The sequence below is a fragment of the Puma concolor genome, chromosome B3, assembly GCF_028749965.1.
Source record: "Puma concolor isolate L17-30 chromosome B3, mPumCon1.1.hap2, whole genome shotgun sequence".
NCBI lineage: Eukaryota > Metazoa > Chordata > Mammalia > Carnivora > Felidae > Puma > Puma concolor.
The window spans coordinates 116,493,583-116,519,440 of record NC_141672.1 but is presented as its reverse complement, the minus strand read 5'-3'; the positions used below and the strand labels follow the sequence as shown (position 1 = coordinate 116,519,440).

General features: G+C 42.6%; 1 protein-coding gene across 9 annotated transcripts in view; it reads right to left on the bottom strand.

The window, feature by feature from the left end:
* Positions 1-283: 283 nt before the first annotated feature.
* NEO1 (neogenin 1) overlaps positions 284-25,858 on the bottom strand; it is a 243,552-nt gene continuing 217,977 nt past the window's right edge. For 4 of the 9 annotated variants that reach the window (XM_086711172.1, XM_086711171.1, XM_086711176.1 and 1 more), the window contains 10 exons: positions 25,505-25,699; positions 24,847-24,879; positions 21,822-21,890; positions 18,252-18,399; positions 12,435-12,673; positions 11,723-11,815; positions 8,224-8,382; positions 3,719-3,982; positions 1,265-1,401; positions 284-1,065 (listed from right to left, as the gene is read on the bottom strand). In XM_086711172.1, coding sequence (XP_086567298.1) covers positions 982-1,065; positions 1,265-1,401; positions 3,719-3,982; positions 8,224-8,382; positions 11,723-11,815; positions 12,435-12,673; positions 18,252-18,399; positions 21,822-21,890; positions 24,847-24,879; positions 25,505-25,699 — 1,421 coding nt within the window. In that variant the 3' untranslated portion in view covers positions 284-981. The remainder of the gene's footprint in view (positions 1,066-1,264; positions 1,402-3,718; positions 3,983-8,223; positions 8,383-11,722; positions 11,816-12,434; positions 12,674-18,251; positions 18,400-21,821; positions 21,891-24,846; positions 24,880-25,504; positions 25,700-25,858) is intronic. The other 5 variants (XM_086711173.1, XM_086711178.1, XM_086711177.1 and 2 more) reach the window with 2 other exon arrangements.

The window sequence follows — 25,858 nt, the reverse complement described above, 5'->3', positions numbered from 1 at the left end:
TTTTTTTTTTTAACTAGATCCAAACGAAACTCCAGTTGCAACTTAGTGACAATAGAGATGGACATGCCAGGAAAGGACAATAAAGAAGATGCTTCCATTCTCTGCAGGCTTCTGGAAGAAAGTACATCGACTGAAACATTCACAGACCTCAGCAGCCCCGCCATTTCCTATTCCCAACCCCCCAGCCCACCCCCACCCCAATACTTTGAAACTGCACAGAAAGCAACAAACAAGTCTTTTCAATGTTACATTTCATTCAAATAGATCTGTAATCTCACAGTGATGAGAGGAGAAAGTCAGGCCTTTAATAATTATAATAAAAAAATAATAAAAAAGCTTACAAACAGCAATGCAACATTTCCTCCCCCCTCAAAGTGATGGATTAACAGCTGGTAGAGGATGCAATGACTTGGAATTCAAAAATAAAAACAAAAACAAAAAACAAGCCAACCCCTGGAACAACCCACACTGTCAATGACTTTCCATACATAATTCAAACAAGCAGTCAAACGTCAACCACTTGTGGAGAACACCATGGACTCCCTTGGTTTTTGATAGTGTTTTTCTTTTGAAGGTAAAATAAAATAGGACACAAATAAAATTGTACATAAATGCCAATGTCTACACTCCATAGAGGCGATGCAGTCGCAGCACGAAGACACAGCCTGACCACAAAGTGAAATGTAGGTCGTCGCACTTCTTGCCTCTTCCCTGGACACAAAATTTTGGCCCATGGTGCCCAGTCCTGCAGGGTGTCAGCAGGCAAAGGGAAGCCGCCTCGACACAGGCTTCTTCCAGGCTGACCAGGAGAAGGCAGGTGGCCATGCCCGGAGCCAGCCCCACACAGGGGCGCTGACCGGTCTGCTTGCTCGCTCTGTGTTCTCAAGTGCTGTCCTCACGTGCTCTGTACAATCCTTGCTTTCCAGGCTCCGTCCCAAGACTTCTAGACCCAGGTCTGCAGTCATGTCCCGGGGAAGGTCGTCATGCTGTCGTGATGGCGTTTAGGTCCTTCATTAGTCCTTCCAGGTGGGCCATCTCTTTGGTCAGCTCATCTGGTTCATAGCTCTGCAGGAAAGAGAAAGCAGATAAACCCTCAGCATGCTTCCTGGCTCAGAGGAGATGCTCAGTGTACATCTGCTCAATGAATGAGTGCATCTGCTTCACACTTCTGGGCCAGCACCGAGGATCAGTGTGACCAGCACACTCGCAGGTTGTGGGACATGCACCTAGACATCGTGGCTGGGCTGGTGGCCCAGGAACTTACACTCTCGGAGTCTTCCAGCATCCTCGTGGTCTCCTGCACTTCAGGGGCACTGGGAACCACCACTGGCATAGGAGGCCGGCTCCTTCCTAAAGTCCCAATGGAGGCTGTCTTCACCGAGTGAATGTGATGGTTCAGAGCTGAGGGGGAAAGCACACCATCAGGTGTAGGGCTGAGCCCGTTCCCCCCATTCCGCACCAAGGCAACTAAGGTCCAAATGCTGCTTCTGGGTGAGGGGCGCACCCAGACCCAGTGCACAGATTGGGCTCTGAAAAGGCGGCACTAGATGGAAGGAGGGAGAAAGTGTGGCATCTCAGAGGCCAGAGAAAATACTCCATTTGGCTTTGGAAAACTAATCTACTCCTATGGTTTTCAAAGCGTCACCACACCTTGGTGTATCCATGGAATCCTTGTGGGATGTCCAGGAGGTCAAAATTCTTTTCATAATAATATGAAGACATTTTTCACCTTTGCACTCAGGGTATGAAAGCAGTGCGTAAAACTATTGGAGCCTTAGCACAAATTAAGGCAGTGGCACCAAACTGTAAGTCATCAGCTGACACCCCTTGCAATGAAAAAAACAAAACAGTTTGACTGTTTCATTAAGATCATCCTTAAGGAAGTAGTAAAAATTATTTTATTAAATCTCAACTTGATTACACATCTTTTCAATATTCTATGCGACAAGATGGAAAGTCTGCATAAAGAACTCCTGCTATATACTCAAGGATGGTGGCTGTTTCGAGTAAGGCATTTGTGACAGCTTGAGTTACAAGCGCAATTGTTGCTTTTATCATGAAGCACCGTTAGGCCAAAGAAAGGCAAACCAGTTATTCAGACTTGAGCGTTTGTAGAAATTTTCTAGAAAGTACAAAAAACTGGTCACTTCAAGAGAAACAATGGACAGTAGTTACTGCTAGCGATAAAATTTAAGTTTCAAGTGAAAATTAGAATCCTGAAAAACTTGTGTCTGCCAGCATGAGCTTCAGAGCCTCCCAATACTCACAGCCTTTGGGGATATTAATAAATGTATTTTTAGATATTGTACAATGAAATAGGTCAAGACTTGGAGGATCTGTATAACTTACTGAACCAGTATTTTCCAAATGACTAATGTGTGATGTTTGATATCATGCACTCAAAGTACAAGATAGATGGATTTTAATGGAACAGAGTACGAACAGTTCATGGGTATGGTTTCTGATTCCACATTACAAACAAACCTATAAGAAACTACAACTTCTTGCATTTTGCTATAGTATCAAAAAAGAATATCCCGTTATCTGAAAAGGTTACAAAAATACTCTTCCCTTTTCCAACTTATCTGAGGCCAAGATTTTCTTATATTTCAACCAAAATAACATACTGCAACAGACTGAGTGCAGAAGTAGGTATGAGAATCCAGCTACCTTCTATTAAGCCAGACATTACAGAGATTTGCAAAAACAGAAGACAATGTCACTTTTCTCACTGTATTTTTGTTTTGAGAAGTTATTTTTCAGAAAAATAAGCTATCTTCAAATGATAGATTTATTGCTATTTTTAAATGCATTAATAAAATAGTTCAAAATGTTCTGAGTTTTAATTTCTAATATAGTAAATTATAGACAGATATAGCCCATGTGAAGAAAAGTTCTCTCGGGGAGCCTGGGTGGCTCAGTCGGTTGAACGTCCGACTTTGGCTCAGGTCACGATCTCATGGCTCGTGAGTTTGAGCCCCGTGTCGGGCTCTGTGCTGACAGCTCAGAGCCTGGAGCCTGCTTCAGATTCTGTGTCTCCCTCTCTCTCTGCCCCTAACCCACTCACATTCTGTCTCTGTCTCTCTCAAAAATAAATAAACATTAAAAAAATTTTTTCTTTTAATGAAGAAAAAAAGAAAAGCTCTCTCATGGTCTCAATAGTTTTTAAGAGTATAAAGGGATCCTGAGACCAAAAAGCTTGAAAACCACTGACTTACTCTAAAACAAACCATCATAACAGATAATAATGTGGAGAAGTGGGGAAAAGCATGCCTTTCAGGTCAGGGGACTTTGTTGGGCCACGTGAATCTAGGGACTACAGACTTCCCATCCAAAGGGTCCCCTGGCTTCCGTGTCTTGGCCTCCCTGATCCTTCTCTAGGTTGTAGGAACCCTACAGGATGATGCACTTCTGGGAAACTGAATGGATTAGATCTGTTGCCCATACGCATGGCCACTGGGTTTTACCATCAAGGATTCTGCACCCAAAACACGATTTGAAAAGTCAGCCCTCACTCCCCACCAAATTATTCTCTGGTTCATACGCATTCCCCAAGGAGGGGAGCCCATGTACTTCCTGAGAGGGGCAATGACTTACGGCTACTCTAAATTGCTGGGATAAGCTTGGAAGATACTTGCTTTGTTATTTTCAAAGAAGTGACTTTTGCCATAAGCCAGAGCCAAAGGGTCCCTCCAGTGGTGCTGCCGCCCTCACTCACCTTGCTGGGATAGTAATGGTGTGCTTGGCAACGCGGGATCATAGGTGGGAGGACCTGGGGGCGGGATTGCCGGCACAGCAAAGCTCTTCAATGGGTGGGAAGGGCGAACGTGGGCTGTAGGAAGACTCTGGCCTGAATCTTCCTCTTGGGAGCTGGCCAAGTAAGAGGAACTGGTAGCACCTTCAGGATCCTGGTGATCAGTACAGCATGTTTGAGACGAGGAGGCTGGCATGGTGTCAGTGCTGGGGGTATTTCGAACGGATTCTACAGCAGGAAAGTCTAAATGTTAGCATTTCTTCTATCATGAAACATACGCACATACCGGGGTTCTGGCTACTTCTAAGGGCCCCGAAACCAGTTCAATAAGCACTTAGGATCAGTGCTAGTCCAAGGGAAGATGGTTTAGCACTACTGACAAGGCCAGGTAGGAATGGACTAACCTAAGAGAGTCCCAAAGAATTTTGTCAACCAGCCGCTCTGCTGGAACCTTCTCACCTACACAGCTAAGTGGTCACAATTTTACAGATTTAAAGTTCTCCTCAGTACTTACTGTGTAGTACACAGAAAGGTTCCTGAGACTACTGTCTATTAAGATGTAAATAAGTATAAAAAGAGATTAAAACATCACTCCTTGACACTCAGCCTTAGAAGCTGGTCTTTCATAGAGTACACATCTAGTCACTAAGGCTGGCTGGGTACCTGACAAGTATCTGCCCCACAAGGCCTGGTGGTTACTACAGGAGAAGCAATGTCACAGGTGGTGAATATGTCCTTTGCGGACTGTGTGCAGCCTCACCAGAGCAACAGCCCCACAGTCAAGTGAGACCTGGACAACCAAATAGTCCAGAGGTCTGCAAATAGCTTTAAGAGCATGCCATAGGAGGGGTGTTTGGGTCCAGAGGGAAAAACAGGGGTAGATCAGCTTGGAGAAGGGGGAGACTAAGGAAGAACATGATAATCTCAAAATACATGAAGGGGGCTCAGAGCTGTTCTAGAAGGCAGCATGAGGGGATGGAAAAAGCACTGGCTTTGGAGTCTGATAAACCTGGACTCTAATCCTGGCATACTAGCTGGGTGAATGTGGCAGTCACTGAAACTCTCTGTTTTCTTTTCACCTACAAAACAGGAAGAATAAAATAACTCACTGAGGATTGAGAAGATGTATGAAATGTGCTGAACACGGGACCTCAATAATTGATAAGGCTCTTTTCTTTGTAAATTACTCAGTGCTTACGCTGAGCCAGGCACTATGCTATGCCCTTTGTATTCCTTACCTCCCTCAGTCCTCATACTAACTCAGAAGGCACTGGGAGGTTAGGCATCGCCCAAAGATGCAGATAGAATGGGTAGGGCAGGGATCGGAACCCCTGTGCTCTGACTCCCAAGCCCATGCTCTGAACTACCACATCAAACTGCCCTTCCATTTCCAGTACCACATGGCCCCTGACCCTGCAGCGGCAGAAGCAGCACCAAGACCCAGGCTGGCCATAAGAGGAAGCCCTTTCAAACAGGGGTGCAGACCAACATCCCTGTCCTGAGAAGGGGCCCAGAGGCACCAGCTCTCCACAAATAGGCTGCACCAGCTAGTCAGGAGGAGGGCCTCCCCTGACTCCTAGAGTCCTCAACCTTAAAAAGGAAAATAAACCCTTTTAAGTAGTAACGCATGAGTAGCCTGAAGAAATCCAACCTATTTCCCTGCCTGTTTTGCTGAGGTATCACTGAATCTCTTCCCTTGGGCTCTTAGAAGACAAGTCACACCAGTCACGAGTGCTACTCCCTTAGCTTAAAGACCTTGGGTCTCAGGGATGAGGGACTCCCCTCCCCCTAGTGCTGAAAGCCTGGCTGTGATGATAACCCTACTAGGACTAGATCACTTCTCATCCTCTCAAGAGGTGCACCAAGGACCTTGTTTCTTGTGCTTGCTTAAACAGCCACAGCCACAGCCACAGCCACAGCTGGGAGCTGCTGGACCCACTCCGTGTGATCCTCGGCCAGAGAGAAGCTGGTCAAGGAGGGTTGCAGGGAGTAGCAGAGAAAAAGGCAGGCTCCAATTGGGACCGTCAGCTTGTATCGGCAGGCGGTTGGGTCAGCTCTGGGCACAGAGGCCTACCTCGGCTGCCTCAACGGCCTTAATTTCATACATAAGCTTCTGAGGGCCAAAGAGATGGTGGGAAATGTAAAAAAAGAAGATAGGGCTGCCTACATGAGTTAGAACCCTGGCCTGCTGCCACAGACCAGGGCTGTCTTGTGGTGTAACTACAGAGGGCACCAGGCACACTATACTCTCAGTGAAGGGTGTGCCCTGAAAGTGTGCAACACTGCTGGCTCACGAGGAAAACTATGCTGTAACTAAACTTCCGCTTGGTGAGGAGTCTACTTCCTGACTGACTTACCTCTCAGAGTTTAAGACACACAAAGTTCACACTGGCCAAGGGCTTAGACAAAAGGAAAGTGCTCTTCCTACGTCAAGTGGTGGTGACATAGTAAATGGTCTCCAGAGCAAGGACTGCCCTGGCCGGTCCGAGTCACGCCTAGCCCACATGTGCAGGGCTGGTGGCAGCTCGGAGCTCCAGAGACACAGGGAAATACAACAGTGAGAGAATGCAGATGATTTCTAGAGACTTGCTCTATGTTTCAAATCTATCTCCAGTGACTTTCCCAGTCATTAGTTTACCTTCTTTATCCCCCTGGTCATTAAAGTGAGGAACCCTCTAGTGATGCAGATCTTTACTTTGCCCTCTCTTCACTCTCTGCCCAAGTCCGTACAGACTAGTGCTTTCAGCAGCACTAGACTACCTGGCTGAGGGCTGGGCGGGGCTGCCCTGCTTCTTGCCAACCTTTGACCCCTCCTAGTCTGAGAGGAAGGAAGAGGGGCTAATCTGGTTGGGAAGAGCCTACCATGCACTCTGGCAGGCCCACATCTTAGTGGGTGGGACTCCTCTGCCTTAAAAATAGAGAAACAGAGTCAGGACATAAAAATGCTTTCTTTCTTTTTTTTTTTTTAATTTTTTTTTTCAACGTTTATTTATTTTTGGGACAGAGAGAGACAGAGCATGAACGGGCGAGGGGCAGAGAGAGAGGGAGACACAGAATCGGAAACAGGCTCCAGGCTCTGAGCCATCAGCCCAGAGCCCGATGCGGGGCTCGAACTCACGGACCGCGAGATCGTGACCTGGCTGAAGTCGGACGCTTAACCGACTGTGCCACCCAGGCGCCCCTAAAAATGCTTTCTAAGAGCACATCTGGAGGTCTGCTCTCTGGTCCCTGTTCTGAGACTAAGTCTGTGAGCCAGAGGGTGGTTCTCCATACAGCCTCTGGCAGATGGTCTCTCCCTGGGGCAGGACCCCAAACCTGGATCTTGAGGGAGAGAGCATAAGGCCAATTTCTGACGTGGGTTTAAGTGGCGTTGTCCAAACCAAGTAAAGCTTTGGGAGAGGTAATTGTGGGAGTCAGTAGATCCCTAAATAAAGCTTTGACCTTCATTTGATGTTTTAGGTATATTTCAAATTGATCAAAACTTAAAGGGGAGGGGGAGTGTTACTGGCAACCCAAACTTCTAGCATGAGGTTTTGAGGTGCTTTTAAAAAATGGAATTCACTTGAAGTTCTCTTGTTTTCCAGAACGACCAAAATTTAGTCCTACTATTAACGTCATAACTATTAATAGACAAGTTTCAAATGGTGGAAAAAGAACATACTGTACATATGAGAAGCTACTAGATTTTTGCCTTAAAACTGAGAAGATGGAAGTTCATTCTCATCTAATGAGGAATTACAGTATTTGTTCCGTTTACTGTCTCCTCACCTTCACGATTTCCTCCCTAAAACTGTTTTGATAATGCTATTTCCTGAGATATCCCAACTGGGGCATGGTTGTCTGGCAATGCACTGCAGATTTTTAGGCTAATTTCTACCTGTTGTTTAGAGATGATCTATGTCTGTGCAGCCCCTTGTGACTTCAATCGTCCACCGGGCACATCCTGAGGTGTACAATCTGAGGCACAGAATTCAATGTGGCCCCGCGGTACTCCTCTCACTCCGGGCCACAGCAGGAGGAATGCAGTGAGACCTCAGATGAGAATTTACCTTATGGCTGCCCTCCAGACCCTCCCAACATCAGGGTGACTATGAGGCAAAGGCTACCTCTAGTGTCTGAAAAATCACCCAGAATGAGATTTCCTTTCAGATTGTAAGATTAAAAAAATAAAGAAACTTGAAAACATGACTGAATTAATAAGATGCAACTTGATGGAACAGGACATGGTTATGTGATTAGAGTTACTGCGTTTTTACTGAAAGAACACCTTGCACTGAGTACTTAACAACTTAGGGAGAAGAAAATGGGGTGAGTTTTACAGAAACAAATTTGAGTCAGTAACAGAAATGTTATGATACATAAATAACACAGAAAAATTCCAAATCCTTCTAAGCAGGGCAAGTCCTCCCCATCTGGGCTTGCCAACTCCCAGGATGCTTTCCATCGGGGGCTCGAGCCTCATCTCTCACCTGTGGAATTGGCCCTGTCTGAAAGGGACAGGGATGTGCCAATGGGCCACGGGCTGCCCGGGTGGTAGAGATGACTGCGGGCTGGAGGAGCGAGGCTGCTGGAGTGGAAATGATGGTGAGGGTTATCGAGGGGATGGATGGGATGGGCACTAATCACAGCTGTGAACGAACACAAGACAGAGAAGTGCTTAACATGCTTGCACACACACACAAGTACAGTTCAAGAGCAAAGCCGCCCCTGCCCCTCCCATGCGGTACGACCGTTCCCTTGGCTTCTGGGTGGCAGCTGGATGTGAACAATTAGCCATGGATTTTACATTTGTTTTTTTAAAAAATCAACATACTGCTAGGTATTGGTCTACACACACACACACACACACACACACACACACACACACACACACACCAAAAAAAAAAAACCTTGGAGGAATAGGTACTAAAATGTTTATGGGGATTATCTTGTGGGGAAGAGTGGTCAGGAGTCAAAAAAAAATTTCTTCTGGTTCACCTGTATTTTCCAATTCTTCTACAATAAACACGGATTACATGAGTTATTAAAACATCGAACTGAATATGTCACAAAATATAAATCCATTAGCAAACAAATGATGGTTGAGGTTTCTATCATTTTTTTTCTCCCGCTAAAAAAAAATACAAGTCTCTTTTCCTCTGATTATATTCCTAACACGTTCCGTTTTTCTTACAGTTGGATGAGGCATGCAGTAGGCATTGAGGCTGAATGAGTGAGTAGCCGCTTAATCAGTTTTCGTATCTTAAAAGGATGCAAATGGGCCTGAACTCCAAAGTTGTAAGAAAAGTATGGAACACAGGCCTATGGCACCATCTCTGACCGCTTCTCTTCTCGTCTGGAAGCTCAGCCACATCCATTCACATTTTAAAATATAAATGGATCTTTCCTAATTGCCTCTTTCCATCCCACAAAAGCTAAGGAATTAAATTTGCTGCATTTAGCTATAGAATCCAAGTTTCCACACAGATATCTCATATACAACTTTCTATGAAGACAAAACACTTCTTTAATGAGGCTTCATTATTGATTGAGATGCAAACAAACAAAACCAGAAGCCCAGCTGGGGAATAAGCCTCTCTTTGGTCCTCCCTTAGAGCACTTTTAGAAACAGAATGTTTAAGACCAACATGGTCAGCTCTAAACCCTTATACAGGCAAACAGGTGGGGCTGATAAGGAACACAGGGGATCTTTTTTTTCCCCTCTAAGTAAGGGCTTCACAAACTATGATAAAGCTTAATTAGCCTTTGGAGTCTATTAAATGTCTCTGTCATCAAGGATCTCCCTAGATCTTTGTGAGGCCACTCAAAATTACTCTGGTGAAGAAAAATCCTAGTCAATAAACAGGATGCTTTTATTCTCCAGCTATTTCCTGTCCTGGCCACTTGCTGGACAAGCAGATGGCTCCACCAAGAGACAGAAGGCTCAGGTGGTCCTTCGGAATAAAACACTTGGAAAAGCTGGCAGAGGAGGGTTCAGGGCAGTCTGGGAGTCAGCATTTCCTTTAGGGGGAAGATAGGTGGTTTTTAGGAGCAAGAAGCTTCAGAATCAGCATTTTCTAGAATTGAGGCTAGGACAAGGGAAAGAAGCCTCCTGATTTTTACCTAGGAAGTCCAACCTGCAAAGCATCCTAGGTATGCAGGACTCTAACAAAGAAAAACAAAATTGACTTCCTCTTTTTAAAGGCATTTCCAATCTTTCCAAGTAGAGTAAGTAGAAAAAGAAAACAATGTGAGAGTGCCTGCCTAGATTACAGCTGGCAATTACTAGCTGTCAGCTGACTTGGATCCTGATGCTTCTGAGCAAGGTCTTGTACAAGGCTGACCGAGCCCAGCCCAATGCTGGCAATAGGAAGGTGGATGGTGAAGACAGACTTCAGGGAGCTGCAGCTTGAGAGAAAGGACTGGAGCCACAGGCAGAAAAGGAGATCTCAAAACCTGAAGGTCATAAGTACATCAGGGTACCTGGTTTCCAGATTCCTGAATTAAAGATTCCACTCACTCACCCAACCATTAAGGCACAAATTAAGTAATACTGTATATTTATGTGTACACCTTACCCATCCCCAAAGAAAGAAAAAAGAACTGTTACCAACTGGTAGAACATATCTTTTCTCCTTAACATTTAAATATAAGCCAGTTCAGGTAAAAACTAAAATCTTATACGAAACAAATAAGCAGTCAAGCTACCATCTTCCTATAAATTAAAAGCAACTTTAATGGATTTACTCTTTTCAGACATTTATGTTTTAAACCTGGGGACCCCATCCTGGGCACCTCTTATAAGAGGAAAACCATGTTCTTCCCCCTGCATGTTTCCAAGTTCAGGCTCTTCATTTTTCATCATGGTCCCTGAGCAAAAACTACTTCGTGCAGAAATGACCTATTAATGAATCAGCCTTTCTCTTCCAAAGCTGATTTTTTGAGGCTAGTGCCTACATGTTTGTGCACAGTGTGTGTGTGCGTGTGTGTGCGCGCGCGCGCACACTTACACACTTGGGTGTTTCACCAGTTTCCAAGCATAGGGAGTCATGGTTCATTTCTTTGTGTGTAGGGTATCTGTGGTTTAAATCCCTGCCACTTGTCAACAGAGAGATGCCTGAGAGTTCTGAAATCAGACATCTTATGAAATGAATAACAAATTCAAAGGTTCATTTAGGTTAAATTGAAAAGTGATCTAATGGATGCTTTCAGGATGGGCAGTGTTAAGGCTTACTGGGCACCTGTTCAGCTTAGAGCAAATACTTCCAAGTTTTTTAAACTTGCTCTTAGTAGGCAGGTGGTTTTGTATCACTCTAGGCTGGTGCAGGGACCCGCACTGAGAGCCCCACTGTGCTAGCTAGTCTGAACTGCTTCCCTATCTTGAAAACAGTGACAAGGGAGAAGACACAGTCGTTTTAAAAAAGAAATTGGTCTGTCCCATTGCCTTTGGGTTTTCAGTCATGATATTTCACTTTGGATTTCAAATGTTATTAAAGAAGGCTAGGTAACTTTTATGCTTATGAAAGTGAGGCAAATAAGGTTTCAAATAAGGTTGAAAAATTGTGTTTTAAAAACTCTGTTTTATAAACTTAAAAATTCTCTAAAATATAAAGTCCACTAATTAGAAAAAATTCCACAGGTGCCCCATCAACACTGAGTGCGTATCAGGAAGTCTAGGGAGTATTGTGAAATTTGGCTTTCTCATTTGTGCCATGGAGATGCTATGCACATTGTCAGGGAGACTGGCAACTTCCCTGTTCCTGAGAGAACTGAGGGAGTTGGCTTTTTAGCTTATTTATCTAAAGAAAATAGTCTCACGAATAATATTAATTGCAAAGTATGCTTGGTATTTCTTCCCTCAAGGTGCCAGCTTCAGTAGGTTATCTGTTGTGTTAGGATCAAGTGAAGTCAAAGAGATCATTCATAGTTGCTCCCCAGAATGACTAGATATACTGATAGCACAGGGCAAATGAGAGGCTTTTAACTTACGTTGGGGTGGCTGGGAGTCAAAGGGCATCATCATTTTTGGTCTCATTCCTCGCCTTCCAGCCAGTGTAGACATGCTGTCCTCTGACTCATGCCCTAGACATCAAATACAGAGGTTAGTTACAAGTGTATGCCCTACGCCACTAGGTAGGCTCAGCAGTAGAACATCTCTGGTGGGGGACTCAGGACTCACAAACACCATGATGGGGATGAGGTGTTTCTGCAGGAAATGAAATAAAGAGGTGAATGACCAGTAGTGCATTACAGGAAGTCTCTGCTGAGAGTGAATGCAGTTGACACAATGCTGCCTACCATGCTTCAGTGTGGTGTCAGTGAGTAAGGGCATCCAGACCAGAACATTCTGAAAACCACAATGACAGGTAGACTCCAAATGAAGGGACAGGATGAAATGTACAGACATGGGGTAGGTTGTTCAAATGTTTGAGTATCGAGTTGGCAACACGAGAGGAGACCTAACAGATCCAGAAAGCTATCTCATCTGGGTACAGAACCTCTCCCCCACAACAAGCTAGCTATTCTTTTTTTTTTTTTTTTCCTTCAGGTTAGCTATTCTTTACCTGATGTTGACCAAATCCCACCACACAGATTTCTTTAAACCTAACCTCACACAGGAATCACCAAATTGAGGCAATTGTAGAAAACAGAAAATGATTTAAATGGAAATAGTCTCCCCATATTTGGGGATAACCTGCACCTCTATATGAATTCCGCCTTTGATGGATGTTGCTGTCCATGGAATTGTCAACTGGTGTGATATCTTGAGAGTTCCGAGGAATTGGAGTATCAGTCATGATGGGATTTGGGTCTGGAGACTTATCGATTGGTTTCAGCTCCAGTCTCTCATGATGGATCCAGAGGTCTGGGGGTTTGACATCTTTGGAGTTCCCTTTGTACTTGTGGGAACCATTCACTGATTTGCAAGCAGCTCGTTTCCTAGGCACAAATTTAAGAGGATTTTTTTTTTTAAAAGTCATGCTTTTGAACATATTTGTCAAAGGCTTGAGTGACTAAAACTGCCCATCTGAGAGATGCTTCAAGCAAAGGCAGAAACTAAAAACACACAAACAAAACAACAAAAAACTGAGGCAGTAAGTTCACTTCAGGGAATAATAAGGGTATCTCTGCTTTGTCCACCCGTATTTAGAGATACATACAAGGGCACATTTGACTACTGCTTTGTGACTATTTTTTTTATCAACAGATTAGACAGCATTTTAAGATTAAACAATCTCTAAAGCAGAAGGTTTCTCCTCCAGTTCCAAACAATAGACAGAAAACATTAATTAGAAATGTAAGAGTGGAGTAGAGATAGTCTATGGCTCATAAAAAAGGAAGGGAACATTTTAGGTAACCCAAACAAGGACTACCTAACAGGTAAAGTCACGAAAGCAGATGACAGTGTCTACTCCTCTGTGCCTTAATTTCTCCATTCGCTCACTCATCCACTCAGTAAGCATTTATTAGGTGTCCACTGTATGCCAGTCAATCCCTGTGTTGGCTTGCTGTGCCCACAGCATTTCTGGTCAAGTGAGGAAAACAGATATTGAACTAAGTATTTTAAAATATTCTGAACTTAATTAAATGCCAAGAGTTACAGTTACTTCTTAATAGTTGCACATAAGGTGGAGAGGACAAACCTGGAGGAAGAGGTGACGCCAAAGTTAAGACTTAAAGAAGGAAGGGCGGAAAATGCCTTCCAGGTGATGAAATCAGCTTATGTCAAAGTCCTGCAGCAGAGCACAACAGCCTGGTGTATCAGAGGGATTGTAAGAAGTCCTGAGTGGTGGGAGCACAGTGAACCATGGGAAGAATGACAGGAAATGATAGTGGAAAGAGAGCCCAGACCATAAAGGGCTTTTAGAGACATGCCAAGAGTTTAATTTCACTACATGGTTTTTAAGCAGGAGAGTAAGAAGATCAATTTTGAGTTAAAAATTTATGCTAACTGTGGTGTGAAGAACGGATTTGTGTGGTAGGGGACAGAACAGGAGACCAAACAGGATGCTACTGCAATAGTCTTAGCCATGACTGATGGTGGTTCAGGATAGTGGAATGAAGGCAAGGGGCACACTTGACAGCTATTCAGGGGGCGGAAATGACGAGATTTGGTCATTTGAGATTTGGTGGGGTGGGAGTAACAAAGCAAGAGGAGCAGATGATGAAGACAAGGTGTGAGGATAAGCCATTCACTAGCATTGGGATTAATGCAGTAGAAGCAGGTTTCACAGAAAAGATTATAAATTCTGTCTTGGATATGCTGAGTGCCTCTGAGACACTCAAGAGGAAATGCAGAAGAGGCAAGTGGTATGCAAGTCTGAGACTCAGAAGAGAGGCCCTGGCTAGAGACAGAAACACAGAAGTAACTGGAATGCCAACAGTAAATGAAGCCATGGGAGCAGATATCACTGGGGAAGAGCATAGAGGGAGAAGTCAGCCTAGGGCCAGACCCTAAGGAAGGTTTGTATTTGATGGCTGGGTAGACAGGAGGAGCGGTGAAAAAAAAAAAAACATACAATCATGAAATACAAGAGAAGAGAATGTTTCAAAAGGAAGGAGTAATTGAGTTGAACACGGTTGAGAGATTAAGATGAGGACTCAAAAAGGTCTACTGGCTTCAGCAATATGGAGGTCACTGGTCCTTACCAAAAGCAATTCTGATAAAAGCTGAAGGAGCAGAATCCAGATTGAAAAGGACTGAAGCATGAGTAAGCAATGGAAAAGTGGACGAGTGGACGCAGTAATCAAGAAATTCTGTGGTGAAGGGAAAGACAGGGGTTTGTAAAAGGCCAGTGGTAAGGACTACGCAGCAGAATAAGGGTTATAATTATACTGATTTCTTAAGATGAAAGAGGTCTGAGCACACTTAACTGCTGAAGGTATAGAACCGAGAGAGTGAAAGGTTGGCTGTGCTAGAGAGGGGGTAACAGCAAGTATAAGGTATTAGAAAGATGAGAGCCACTGATCCAGAGGATAAATGAACAACTGGAGGAAGTATGCAGAGGAAGGTTTTTGGATCCAATGATGGTACCCGGAGGTAGTTCTCATCTGCCAAGGGTAAGGCAGCTAATGAGGAACATGTCGAGAAGCAACGAGGCCCTAAATGCTCGGTCATCACTGAGGTTGTAAGAGTCTATAAACAGCTACAACTGAAATGGGAGGTACTTCAGGTATCAGAAAGGAAGAAAAGTGATCAGAAAAGCTCTCATATTTTTTAGTATTCATGGAACACCTGGAAAGATGGTCACTGGGGGAGGGGGAGGGAAAGCTCCACGAAGACTGAATACAATTCTTTTTGAAATGTTTGTTCATGTTTGAGAGACAGTGTGAGTGGGGAGGGGCAAGAAGGGAGGGGGATAGAGGATCTGAAGTGGGCTCTGTGCTGGTAGCAGTGAGCCCGATGCGGGGCTTGAACTCACGACCTGAGCTGAAGTCGGATGCTTAACTGACTGAGCCACCCAGGTGTCCCCTCGGTACAATTCTTTTTAAACCAAAGGACCCAAATCTGTAGGACTTGCAGATTCAAGTACAAAGTACAGAGCCTATTATCCACTCAGTTTCCTACCTCTCAATCTGAAGAATAAGTATTTTTTATTTACTTTGAATTTTAAATTCCCCAAAGCACTAAGGAATTATGTCACTTTGTTTTTTTAGACTCTTTTAAATAAAGATCTCAAGATTTCTGAAACTAGATATAAAACTAAGTTCATAAAGGTAAATAAATGTGAAATGCCAAACAAAGAAGCTTGCAGGAAAATTCTAGAGTAGAAATAATGTCATCTCTGAGGCTTTTAAGAGAAACCGTTTTCTATAATCAAAAGGGGACAAGGAGAGGTGTAAGAGGCAGTAACCAGGAGGCTTATAAAAGGAGCTCCCATTCCCTTGGAAAAGAGATGCTCTGCAAGATCTAGAAAGCTACTTTCTCTGGGCAAAAGAAAGATTCAGCACCTCACATAACGTACACAAAATGACATGAAGCTGTCACTAGTGGCAGTGACAGGGTGGTTAGTCTGTACTCGTCCTCGGTACTAAAACCAAATTCATTGTTATCAAACACATGCATCTCGCCTTGGGCAGACCAAGTCTGAGGGATAATCACAAACACTAACATGAACTGGTCTCTCTCTCTTTTACGCAGCAGTATCTCCATCTTATGATCTTTTAGGATACTGCAACTGAAGTCGTTTTATTGCCCATAATGTGTTTTGCTATCAGGGCTAACTCAGGAACCTTTTTATTTTTGGCATCTGTCTCGCTGGCCAGATACTATATAGGAGTTGAAAGCAGTGTTGGGTCAGGGATTCTGTCAAGTTCAGGAGTGTAGGCTGTTATCAAGCAGTATGTAACTCAATCATCTGGCTATGTGCTTTAAACAATTACCACGACCCTCAGTATCTCAGAGGAACTCAGAGCTAGCAGCCACCTGACCCCTCTGCTCATTTGATATTCTGATCTTAAATGAGCCTTTCTTATTCCCTAAATCAGTATCTGTCCCCACTGACCCCCAACCTGCCCCTGCCAGCCCTAACCTCAACTTCCACACTTGGTAGCACTTTCTGGAAAATATTCTTAAGCTTAGATGTAGAATAAAGAGGGCTGTGGTCTTCCACTTCAGGTATATTTGTGCCATGAAAAAGCTTGTAAGAATGCCCATAAACCCCTGTCCATCTGGCTCACCGTGTGCACCTCTAAACAGTACTCCAAACCAGCAAGGCGGGACGTGGTCCACTTTCCTCTCCAGATCTATTCTCTATGTGACCCTGTGACCCGAGAGGTTGAGTCAAATGAACTGTATCTGCTTTATGTGGCTTCCTATGGATTTGGCCAACAGAAGACACAGGCAAGAGACTGGAGAGTAGGAGTTTTTAGCCTGTCCCCTCCCTGCTGGGCTAGAGGTTGGCAGAGACTACATTCCTACAACCACACCCAGTTCCTGTCAGAAAGCCCTCTCCTCCTGCTTCAGACCTCTGAACACAGCTATTCTTCAGAAAGACCTCTTGCCCTTTTGGGCCTAAGGGTGACAGTGCCCATCATGGCTGCTGGCCCTCAAACATCTCTGCCTCTTTCCTAACCCCACCTATGACTTTGTGAATGTCCTAAAGGGACCATTTAGGAAAGAGTCAGGTTAGGAAAGAGAATCTTCCTTTCACTCTTTTTGAGTGTGCCACCTCTCTCCTGCCAGGACACCGAGTGATACATACTTATGAGAACCATTCTTCTTTTCCTTTAAAAATATTTAAAACATAATTTTTCATGTACAGTTAACGCTTGAACAACATGGGATTGAACAGTAGGGGTCCACTTACATGCAGACTTTTTTTTTTTCTTAATTTCTATTTAAATTTGTTAGCATACAGTGTAATATTAGTTTCAGGCGTACAACGTAGTGATTCAACAATTCCATACACCACCCGGTGCTCATCACAAGGGCCCTCCTTAATCTTCATCACCTATTTAACCCGTCCCCCCACACACCTCCCTTCTGAAAACCATTGGTTCATTCTCTATAAGAGTTTGTTCCTTGGTTCGCCATTCTCTTTTCTTTTCCCCTTTGCTCATTTGTTTTGCTTCAAATTCCAAATGAGTGAAATCATATGGTTGTCTCTTTCTCTGATTTAATTCATTTAAAATAATACTCTTCTAGCTCCATCCATGTCACTGCAAATGGCAAGGTTTCCTTCTTTTTTATGGTTGAGTAATATTCCATTGCATAAATATACCATATCTTCCCTTTTGCCCCCTCAGATCTAGGGTTAGAGTGAGCATGAGAGTAAGTGCCTGGCATCCGACAGTTCAGAGACCTCTCTAGAGAGTAAAACCCCAGACTTCTGCTTGGCTGAAAATAGAATGGTAGCCATCTACTGAACTGAGGCAAGGAGGGGATTTTGGGCTCTAAACAGTCTTTAAATAGATATTCAATTATTCCTTCTGTTTTTATCTCTACCTTCATACCAATTTTCAGAAATTCTTAAATATTCCAGAAATTCTTAAATATTTGGGGTCTTCTCCAAAATAACTAGGCTGCTTCCTAGCTTTCCTTATTGGGTGTTCAGGAATCCACTTTCCAGATCTAGGGTTAGGGTTAGGGCCAGGGTGAGGGTATACGTTTGCTATTCACCATGCAGACGTTGTTTGATAATTATAGTACAGTACTGTGAATGTATTTTCTCTTCCTTATGATTTTCTTAATCATTTTCTTTTTTCCACCTTTACTGAAGGAATACAGTATATAATATATAACATACAAAATAGATGTTAATCAATAGTTTATGTTATCAGCAAGGCTTTCTGTCAATAGTAGGCTACTGGTAGTTAAATTTGGGAGTCGTCAAAATTTACATGCAGAATTCTGACTGCCTAATTCTGAATTAGGGTCAGTGTCCCTAATCCTCACATTTTTCAAGGGAGAAGTGCATTTTATGTTTGACCTCTTTGTACAACTCCAAACAGAGAAGTCACATAGTAGCAAAAGAATCAATAGCAAAAATCATGGGCTACATTTGGGGCTCCTTACTTTTTCTGGTGAGAGGTGGTACGCCTGGTACAAAAGACAGCAATGACCACAACCACCACAATGGTGACAACGCCAACAGAAACAATGATGACCAGCAGCATGCTACTGTCCAGGGGAGAGGTGGGGCTTCCATGCGGGCTGTTACTGCCTGGAGAGGGAAAACCGGGACATTTATTAGTGTTAGAGAATTCCAAACATGTATACACTCAGGCTATGGAAACTTCATGTGAACTTCTCTGTAATACACTCATTGCTGTGCCTTGCATACAGGTGTCTCACAAAATCTAGAGAGCCAAGTTTCTGCACTATGTACAGCTCTTAGCACAGTGCTTTGCACAAAGCTGGTTCAATAAAAGCTTCTCAAATTATACTAAACATTATACTTGGACAAATAACGGGTCTGCCCCTCATGGTCTTATATTATATTATGCATAAATTTGTGTTATAAAGCACCATTTGTAAATCATTTAGTTTTCTGACTTTCAAAACCATTTAAAAAATGTACATTCATAGAAAGCTGAAGTCTTCCCCACCATAGAGATGTCTGAGACCACAAAAAACTACTTGAAAAATACAGTCTGTTTTTATAAATACAGTCTTTGCAAAGTCAATTCTCTTATTCAGTTTCAGGAAAAAGCAGGTCTGTACATACGCATTAATTTGACAAATATTTACCAAGTAGTTTTACTATGTGCCAGGCATTGTTCTAGTTACTAAGGATGCAACAGTGAACAACAAAGATGTGACTGCTGGGGTAGGGGCAGAAAATAAACAAGTAAGAAATTATTAGTAATAAGTGCTGTGAAAAAAATAAAATGAGGGGATATGATACAGAGTGACTGGGTGGCTATTTTAGATTGAATGGTTGAAAAAGGCTTCTCTGAGGAAATGGCATTTGAGCTGAGATATGAAGGACAAGAAAGATCCCACCATACAAAGATGTGGAGGAAGAACATTCGAGACGGAACAGCTAGTGGAAGGATCCTAAGGCAGGAATGAGCCCTGGCATGTCCAAGGAAGAGGAAGGCAGCCAGTGTTGCTCAAGCAAGGAGAGATGCAAAGTTACAGGGAAGAAAGTGAGCACAAAAAGACAGAGATAGATGAGTGTGCAGAGGCTGGATCATTTATGACCCTGAGGAAATTTGGCTTTCCTTCCTGTTACTATTTCCCCACTGCTTACAGGATGAGGGCCAAACTCTGCGTCCAAGGCCTTTTGTAACTTAGCTCTATTCTGTGTTGCTCTTCTACCTTCTGGAACACACTGCTTTGCTTTCCACCTTGTTATAAAAGTTATGCATGCTCATATTATAAAACGTGGGAAATTCCACCAAACAGCTCTACCATAGATATCTGATGTCTTTCCTTCTAGCGATTCTCTCTCTCCTACCTAACAAACAGAGCTGCACAATGATGGATGAGCTGTCTTACCAAGTAATGAGTGTTTAGTTTCTAGAAGTGCCTAAGAAGAGTCATTCTACCCGTCTGGGAGATTGTGGAAGAAATTCCTAACATGAAGTTATGGCCTGGGAATCTGAGTGTTTAGAAAAGCTCCTAAAGTGATTCTCAAATACAACTCTGGTTTATAAACTTAGGATCTAATTCAAACTTTACCTATTGTGGGAATCCCATCCAGAACACTGTATTAGCTGACCTTCCAACTTTTGATGATATGATTTTATAGGCTACATCTAAGCACAGTGCTAGAAATCTGGGCTGATTTAGGAGGGCTTAGAGCTTATTATTCTACATTTGCTTTGATTATTTTTATTCTTCATCTGAGAGAAAGGTAAGCAGACAGATAACATATACTGAACATAACGACCTTTAGTAAAACAACATTTTTATATTTGGGAAAGACTACAGAGCTAGGGACTAATAAAATTAGACCATATTGAGGCTTTGCATAAATAACTTTCACTAACAGCAGTTTTGAGTTACAGGGTGGGATATGTGGTGGGACAGGCGGTACGAATCAGAGATTAGGGGCCTGGAGGCTAGCAGGGGTGGTGGGGGCAGTTCTTCCCTGTTCTCAACAGAGATGAATTCCCATTAAACTGCATTTGACCTCTAATTTCTGAGAGGGCCAAAACCCCCCAGGGAAGATAGAGTGAGAGTGAGCTGCCATAGGAGCGTGTCCTGTTAGGGACATTATGATAGGCCATTTCTTAAGCCTCATCTGGACTACTGCAACAGCTTCTTAACTCCCCACTCTGACTTCATAATCTTAGCCCCTGACTCATTCTTCGTTCATCAGAGTAATAACACTAGATACTCAATAAATGGAAATCCCAGTGTCCCTGTGGTAGGAGGTATCTTACATGTGCTATGCACAGGATGAAACTCACATTTCATAGTGTGGGTACCTGAGCTTTGGGCAGGCTGGTTCTAACCCACTACCTTCTCTGATGTGAGACTCTCTATCCTGTCTCTAGGCAGCGTGATCCCTGGAGAGAGCCGGCTGTTTTTTGTTGCCATGCTTTCGCACATGCTGTTACTATTTCCTGAAATGTCCAACCCCCTCCTTGACAAATGTCAAGCCATCTTCCATGCATCCTTTCATATCTGGGTCAGTCATCACCTCTTCTATGAAGCTTTCCCTTTTCTCCGTCAGCTGGTTTGTTACCCATTCCTTTTGCTCCCATAGCCTGCTACACAGAACCTGAACCTTTAAAAACATGTGTGAATGAAAGTATAAATGAAAGAAGAGACAAGGAAGTAATTGCTTTTCTCATAATCATGAATATTCTATGTGGACAGCACATAAATGTAACACATGCATCCCAGGAGGAAAAATTCAAGAGTCCTAGAACTCAGCCTAGGACTCAGATTCCCACCTCTGGTACAGCACCCCACACCTTTTAGGCTGCATGTGATAGTGGAAAAGGCACAATCAGAAGTCAGAAGACCTGGACTTTGGTTCTAGGACTTCCATAATTAGTGGGTGGACCCAGGCACTCACTTCACTCAGTCTCTTAATGTAAAAATGGGAATGACATCTGTTCTCCCTGCTTCACAGTGTTATGAGGATCAAATGTAATTTCACATGTGACAATAACTTAAAACAGTGAAGTTCTACAGAGAAGTAGGTGCCATCACTTAAGTAATCAGAAGGCACCAGCTCTTAGCCTGGCTAGGAAAACTGGGAAGAAGTTTTTAGAATTCCCAAATTAAAAACAGTGTGGTAAGCAGTGTGGGGGAGAAATTCATGATTCTGAAGCATTTCTTTGGCTTGTCGTTATGTGACGGATAATAATTTATTTCTGAAAGCAAGATTCTAATTTTATAGAGGCAGGCAGTGGGCAAAGGAAGACTCATTTGTTTAGAATTAATCTTATTTTAAGTTGTGTATGTGGGGAAACAATTTTACTTATGGATCCTATAATGAATGGGTAATTCATTATAATTCAGCAAACATTTGCCAGAAAATGCCTAAATTAAACTCTACTCAGTAAAAGGAAATAGGTAACATGCCACAACCCACCACAAACAAGCTACAAAAGACTTATTGAGACTCAAGTAGAACTGTGTCATGCCCACAGGAAGCCAGAAGAGCCATAAGAAAGGCTTTACCACTCATTGGAGGTTTGTAGTCAGATCCTAGGTCTGGAAGCCGGCTTCCTTTTCCTGCAGACCCTGAGGCTGAAGGAGAAGAAATCGTATCAGTAAGGGTCCAAGCCATTGGTGTGATGAGTCTGCTTCACATCAAGTGTGTTCTACAAAAAATATTTTCAGTCTACTCTGTCCATGAGAAAACAAAGTAGCACATAAACAACAGGGAAAAAAATAGGCTGTGCAAAGCAAACTAAGGTATATAGCTTTCTATGCAATGAGGCATCTGAAAGGCTGACACCCTTGTTCCATGGCTGTATCTAGCATGTAACTAGACTGCCACTTGCTGTTCATAAGGTGGGAACACACCCATTCCTCTCGCCCAGGAAACAGTTCCTGAAAGACTGCTCAGAGCACTTATGGCAAAACTAGCTTCTCTCAGAAAAGGAACAGAGGGACCAGCTGGGTTGACTTCTGCATTACTGAAGTGGACTTTTCCAAGGACCTGGCTATGTTGATCTGGCCTACCAGGTATCAGTATTGTTTGGATTTTTTTTTTCTCCAATTATAAAGTTGCCTTTCTCAGTATAAAGTTGCCTTAAGCAGGAGCAGGAAAACAAGTGGAGGTTCAAATCGGGTTCTCAGTTCCTGCTCAGCCATCTAAATACCCAAGGATGGAAAAATGAAGTCTTCCCTCTAGTTGCTCACCAAGGACACTGTCTCCTAATCCATCATAATGAAACACAATGAGTGAGGCTGTCGACCTTAGGCTTGGGACCACCTCACAAACAGACTTCATGAAATACAAAGATCAGTTTTTTTAATAATTCATATTCTTGGTCTTAGATTTTGTTCTTCACATTTATAGAAAAAGCTGCTTGGGTAAAGCAAATATAAGGAGCCCTTTCCCAGTAAATCAAAGGTATTCCTCAATTCAAGGTTTGGATTTCTCCTGAAGTCTGAAAGAATTGCAAAGTCAAAGCTGCTCCTCATGGTTAATACAGGACACTGCCTGCACTTGAGTACTGGCCTTTCGTGTACTTGACTTTTGGCAAGTTATTCATTATTTTGGGGTCTTCGTTTCTTCATTGTAAAACAGTGATAATAATTGTTTCTACTTCATGAAATGGTATTGATGATTAAATAGAAATTTAATCCTATAAAATATTTTGAATACCGCCTGACACATAGCAAATGTTCAACAAATATTAACTACTATTATTACAAATATAATAAATCTCCAGGGAAGAATATAATCTTTCCCTTTGCAGAGACACAGAGTACGAAGCTTCAGAAAACACTTAAAAATGAGTTATTTCTACAAATAAAGCTTGGCTAGAAATACATAAACTAGATGTGTTTCTACAAAATATTACAGCTAATGTCAAGTACTTCTATAAAAGTTAATAGCATTGGACTAAATGAACAATTAAAATCTGAACATCTGTGTATATAGTTCATTGAACAGAATAAATATCTAGATGAAAACACTGTTTTCTATGTTTCAAGAAGCTCAAAACTCCCAAAGTAATGCAAGCTGTTGGGTATCCAAAAGGGCACATTTAACTCCGAGTCCCTGATCCCTTTCCTGCTGTCCATACTTGTTACTTCATCCCCTTGTTTCTGTCGCCATCATTCCTGCCAAGTGGCACACACCACAGGCCATGACTCCAGCTGTTCTTTTCACTGTGATGAAGTCTAGTTGGAGGGGATGACTTAGTACTTGCAAAGCTCTTCACATTTAGGTCTGCTTCTTTTTCAGGTAGCCCACCTATAAGTCCAACTATCCAGAGTCCAACTATCGTAGCATGTAACTAATTGCCAAAGAACACACTTTGCCAATAAACTGGTTGGCTGAATTCCTGTATTCCCCAGCATTTTTTTCTTTTAAATATAACCTATGAGCAAGAAATTCCAAGGATTAACCAAACACCAAAAATAAACATGGGTAAGGAATTTAAAGGCTAGAGGTGTGGTGCAAGTGAAGACTTGTACTCTAGCTTACCGAGTGAAGTAGAGGAAGGACAGTGAGCACATCTGTAATCTGTGCACACAGTAGGGTTCTTCTTCTGTTCTCATGCTTAAGTTAAAATGTCTACCATCATCAAGGTACCTCACACATATACACAAGAACATACAAAGAAAGACTCACTGAGTGCAAACACATTTCTAAAGCCTGAAACATGTAACCTCAAGTTCTGACTCTTCCTTGCCATTCACCAAAATCCAAAGACTTTTTATTTCTAAAAACTACTCTTAAATCTTGAAAGCAATCATCAACTTTCCCTTCATTGCTCTTGGTATAGAAAACAGATACCAACTGTAGCTGACTCCCTGGAGATGAAAACCACAATCCAGTTACTTCTCCACCATAGCAATTATAGCAGAAAAACCATGTGGACAGATAATTTCAAGAATGGACACTGAGGCCAGTGCCTCTTAAGTTTCCATTTTAAATTGTTTCTACCTCTTTTGAAATGAGCAAGTATATTTAAGGGAGAAATGGAGAAAAGCTCTGAAGTAAGCTTAGGGTAACAGAATAAATAGCACTAATTTTGTCATGGATGACCATAGAATTCATTAGGGTAGATTCTTTGTGAGGGGAGGGAAATAGGGTATCGGCTGAATTTGATTACAACTTTTCATTCAGAAATACTAATACAATCCTAGATGCTACAAATATGACAAACAACTGTGAGGGTTCCCATCATGGCCCAAATGCCTATCATTGTTACAGAATTTCAGTATCTTAACACAAAGGACAAACTGACCCATACTTAAGGCCAATCTCCTACAGCTGCAGAATTTCATCTACAGCTCCGTTTCTGATGCTGCCTATTTAGCTTCTAAGTAGATCCCCAGCTTTTCAGATACCCCAAGTGCCACAAACATGGACTCAACTCCACTTTGGCCAATGAATATGTGGTTTTTAACACAAAGTACCGATTTTTGGGGGAAAAAAAAAAGAAACAAAAACAACAAAAAGCTAGTAATAATAGGTCACAAAAGAGAGGAAAGGAAAGAAGAGGCCATCTAACTGATTTACCTTGATCATTAGGCATTTTATCAGAGGAGTCCGCTAACAGGCCAAGCACAGGGGAAGAAAAAACAAGAGCAAGGATCACAAGCTTTGAAGATGGGACAGGCAGAATTTTTAAAGGAAAAAAAAAAACCCACAAACTTCCAAACAAATTGTATCTTGTTTTCAGTACTAACAGAAAAGAAATTTCCAGACTCAGTCCCCAGCTAAATTTTACTCCTAATCTCACATGGTTCAGTACTTTATCTTTACTTTTTTATCTAGAGATTTCTTCAAACATCCCCCGTTTCTCTCCACAAAGGTCCATAAGCCTTTCAGGTTGAGAGCCTGCATGTGTTGAAAGGAAATTAACATGCTATTACTGTACCCAGTAACTAAACGAATCACATCTGATCTGACCGGTAAAAACTTTAGGATCATTGCAATTCATCTGCCTTAAACAGCCTTGTAAGTGATATGGTTAGGCCAATAACCTAGGGAGCACTGATTTGGTGGTCAACGGGTGAGTGAAGGATCATTTTGAGATAAAGGTTCACACTGTGGCTCATAAACTCATCATCAGGACTTCTTATATTCTCCACAGTTTCTATGTGCTAAAGTTATATGTGCAAGCATTGCCTCACTAAAGAGACATATAAGAAAACACTGTTTAGTGGAGTTTTACCTTTAGGTGTTCTGAATTGGACGGCTTCAGACATGGGTCCCATGCCCTTTGAGTTTCGGGCTTGGATTTTAAAGTAGTATGGTGTGTCAAGTGTTAACTCTTGTATCTGGTGAGTCAGCCTGTTTCCCACAACAGGCTCAATAACCCAGTCGTGTATCTCTGCGTTCACATCCGTACTGTAATATATGATGTAACCTGTCCAAAGGAGGAAATGAGAAAAGATACCTTATTCCTGCTTTTTCTTTGCAATCGGTAAGTCAACAAAGATATATGTTATGACATATACAAGTAGAAAACTAGCTACTGATTAAACAGCAATGGTGGTGCACCTGGGTGGCTCAGTGGGTTAAGCAT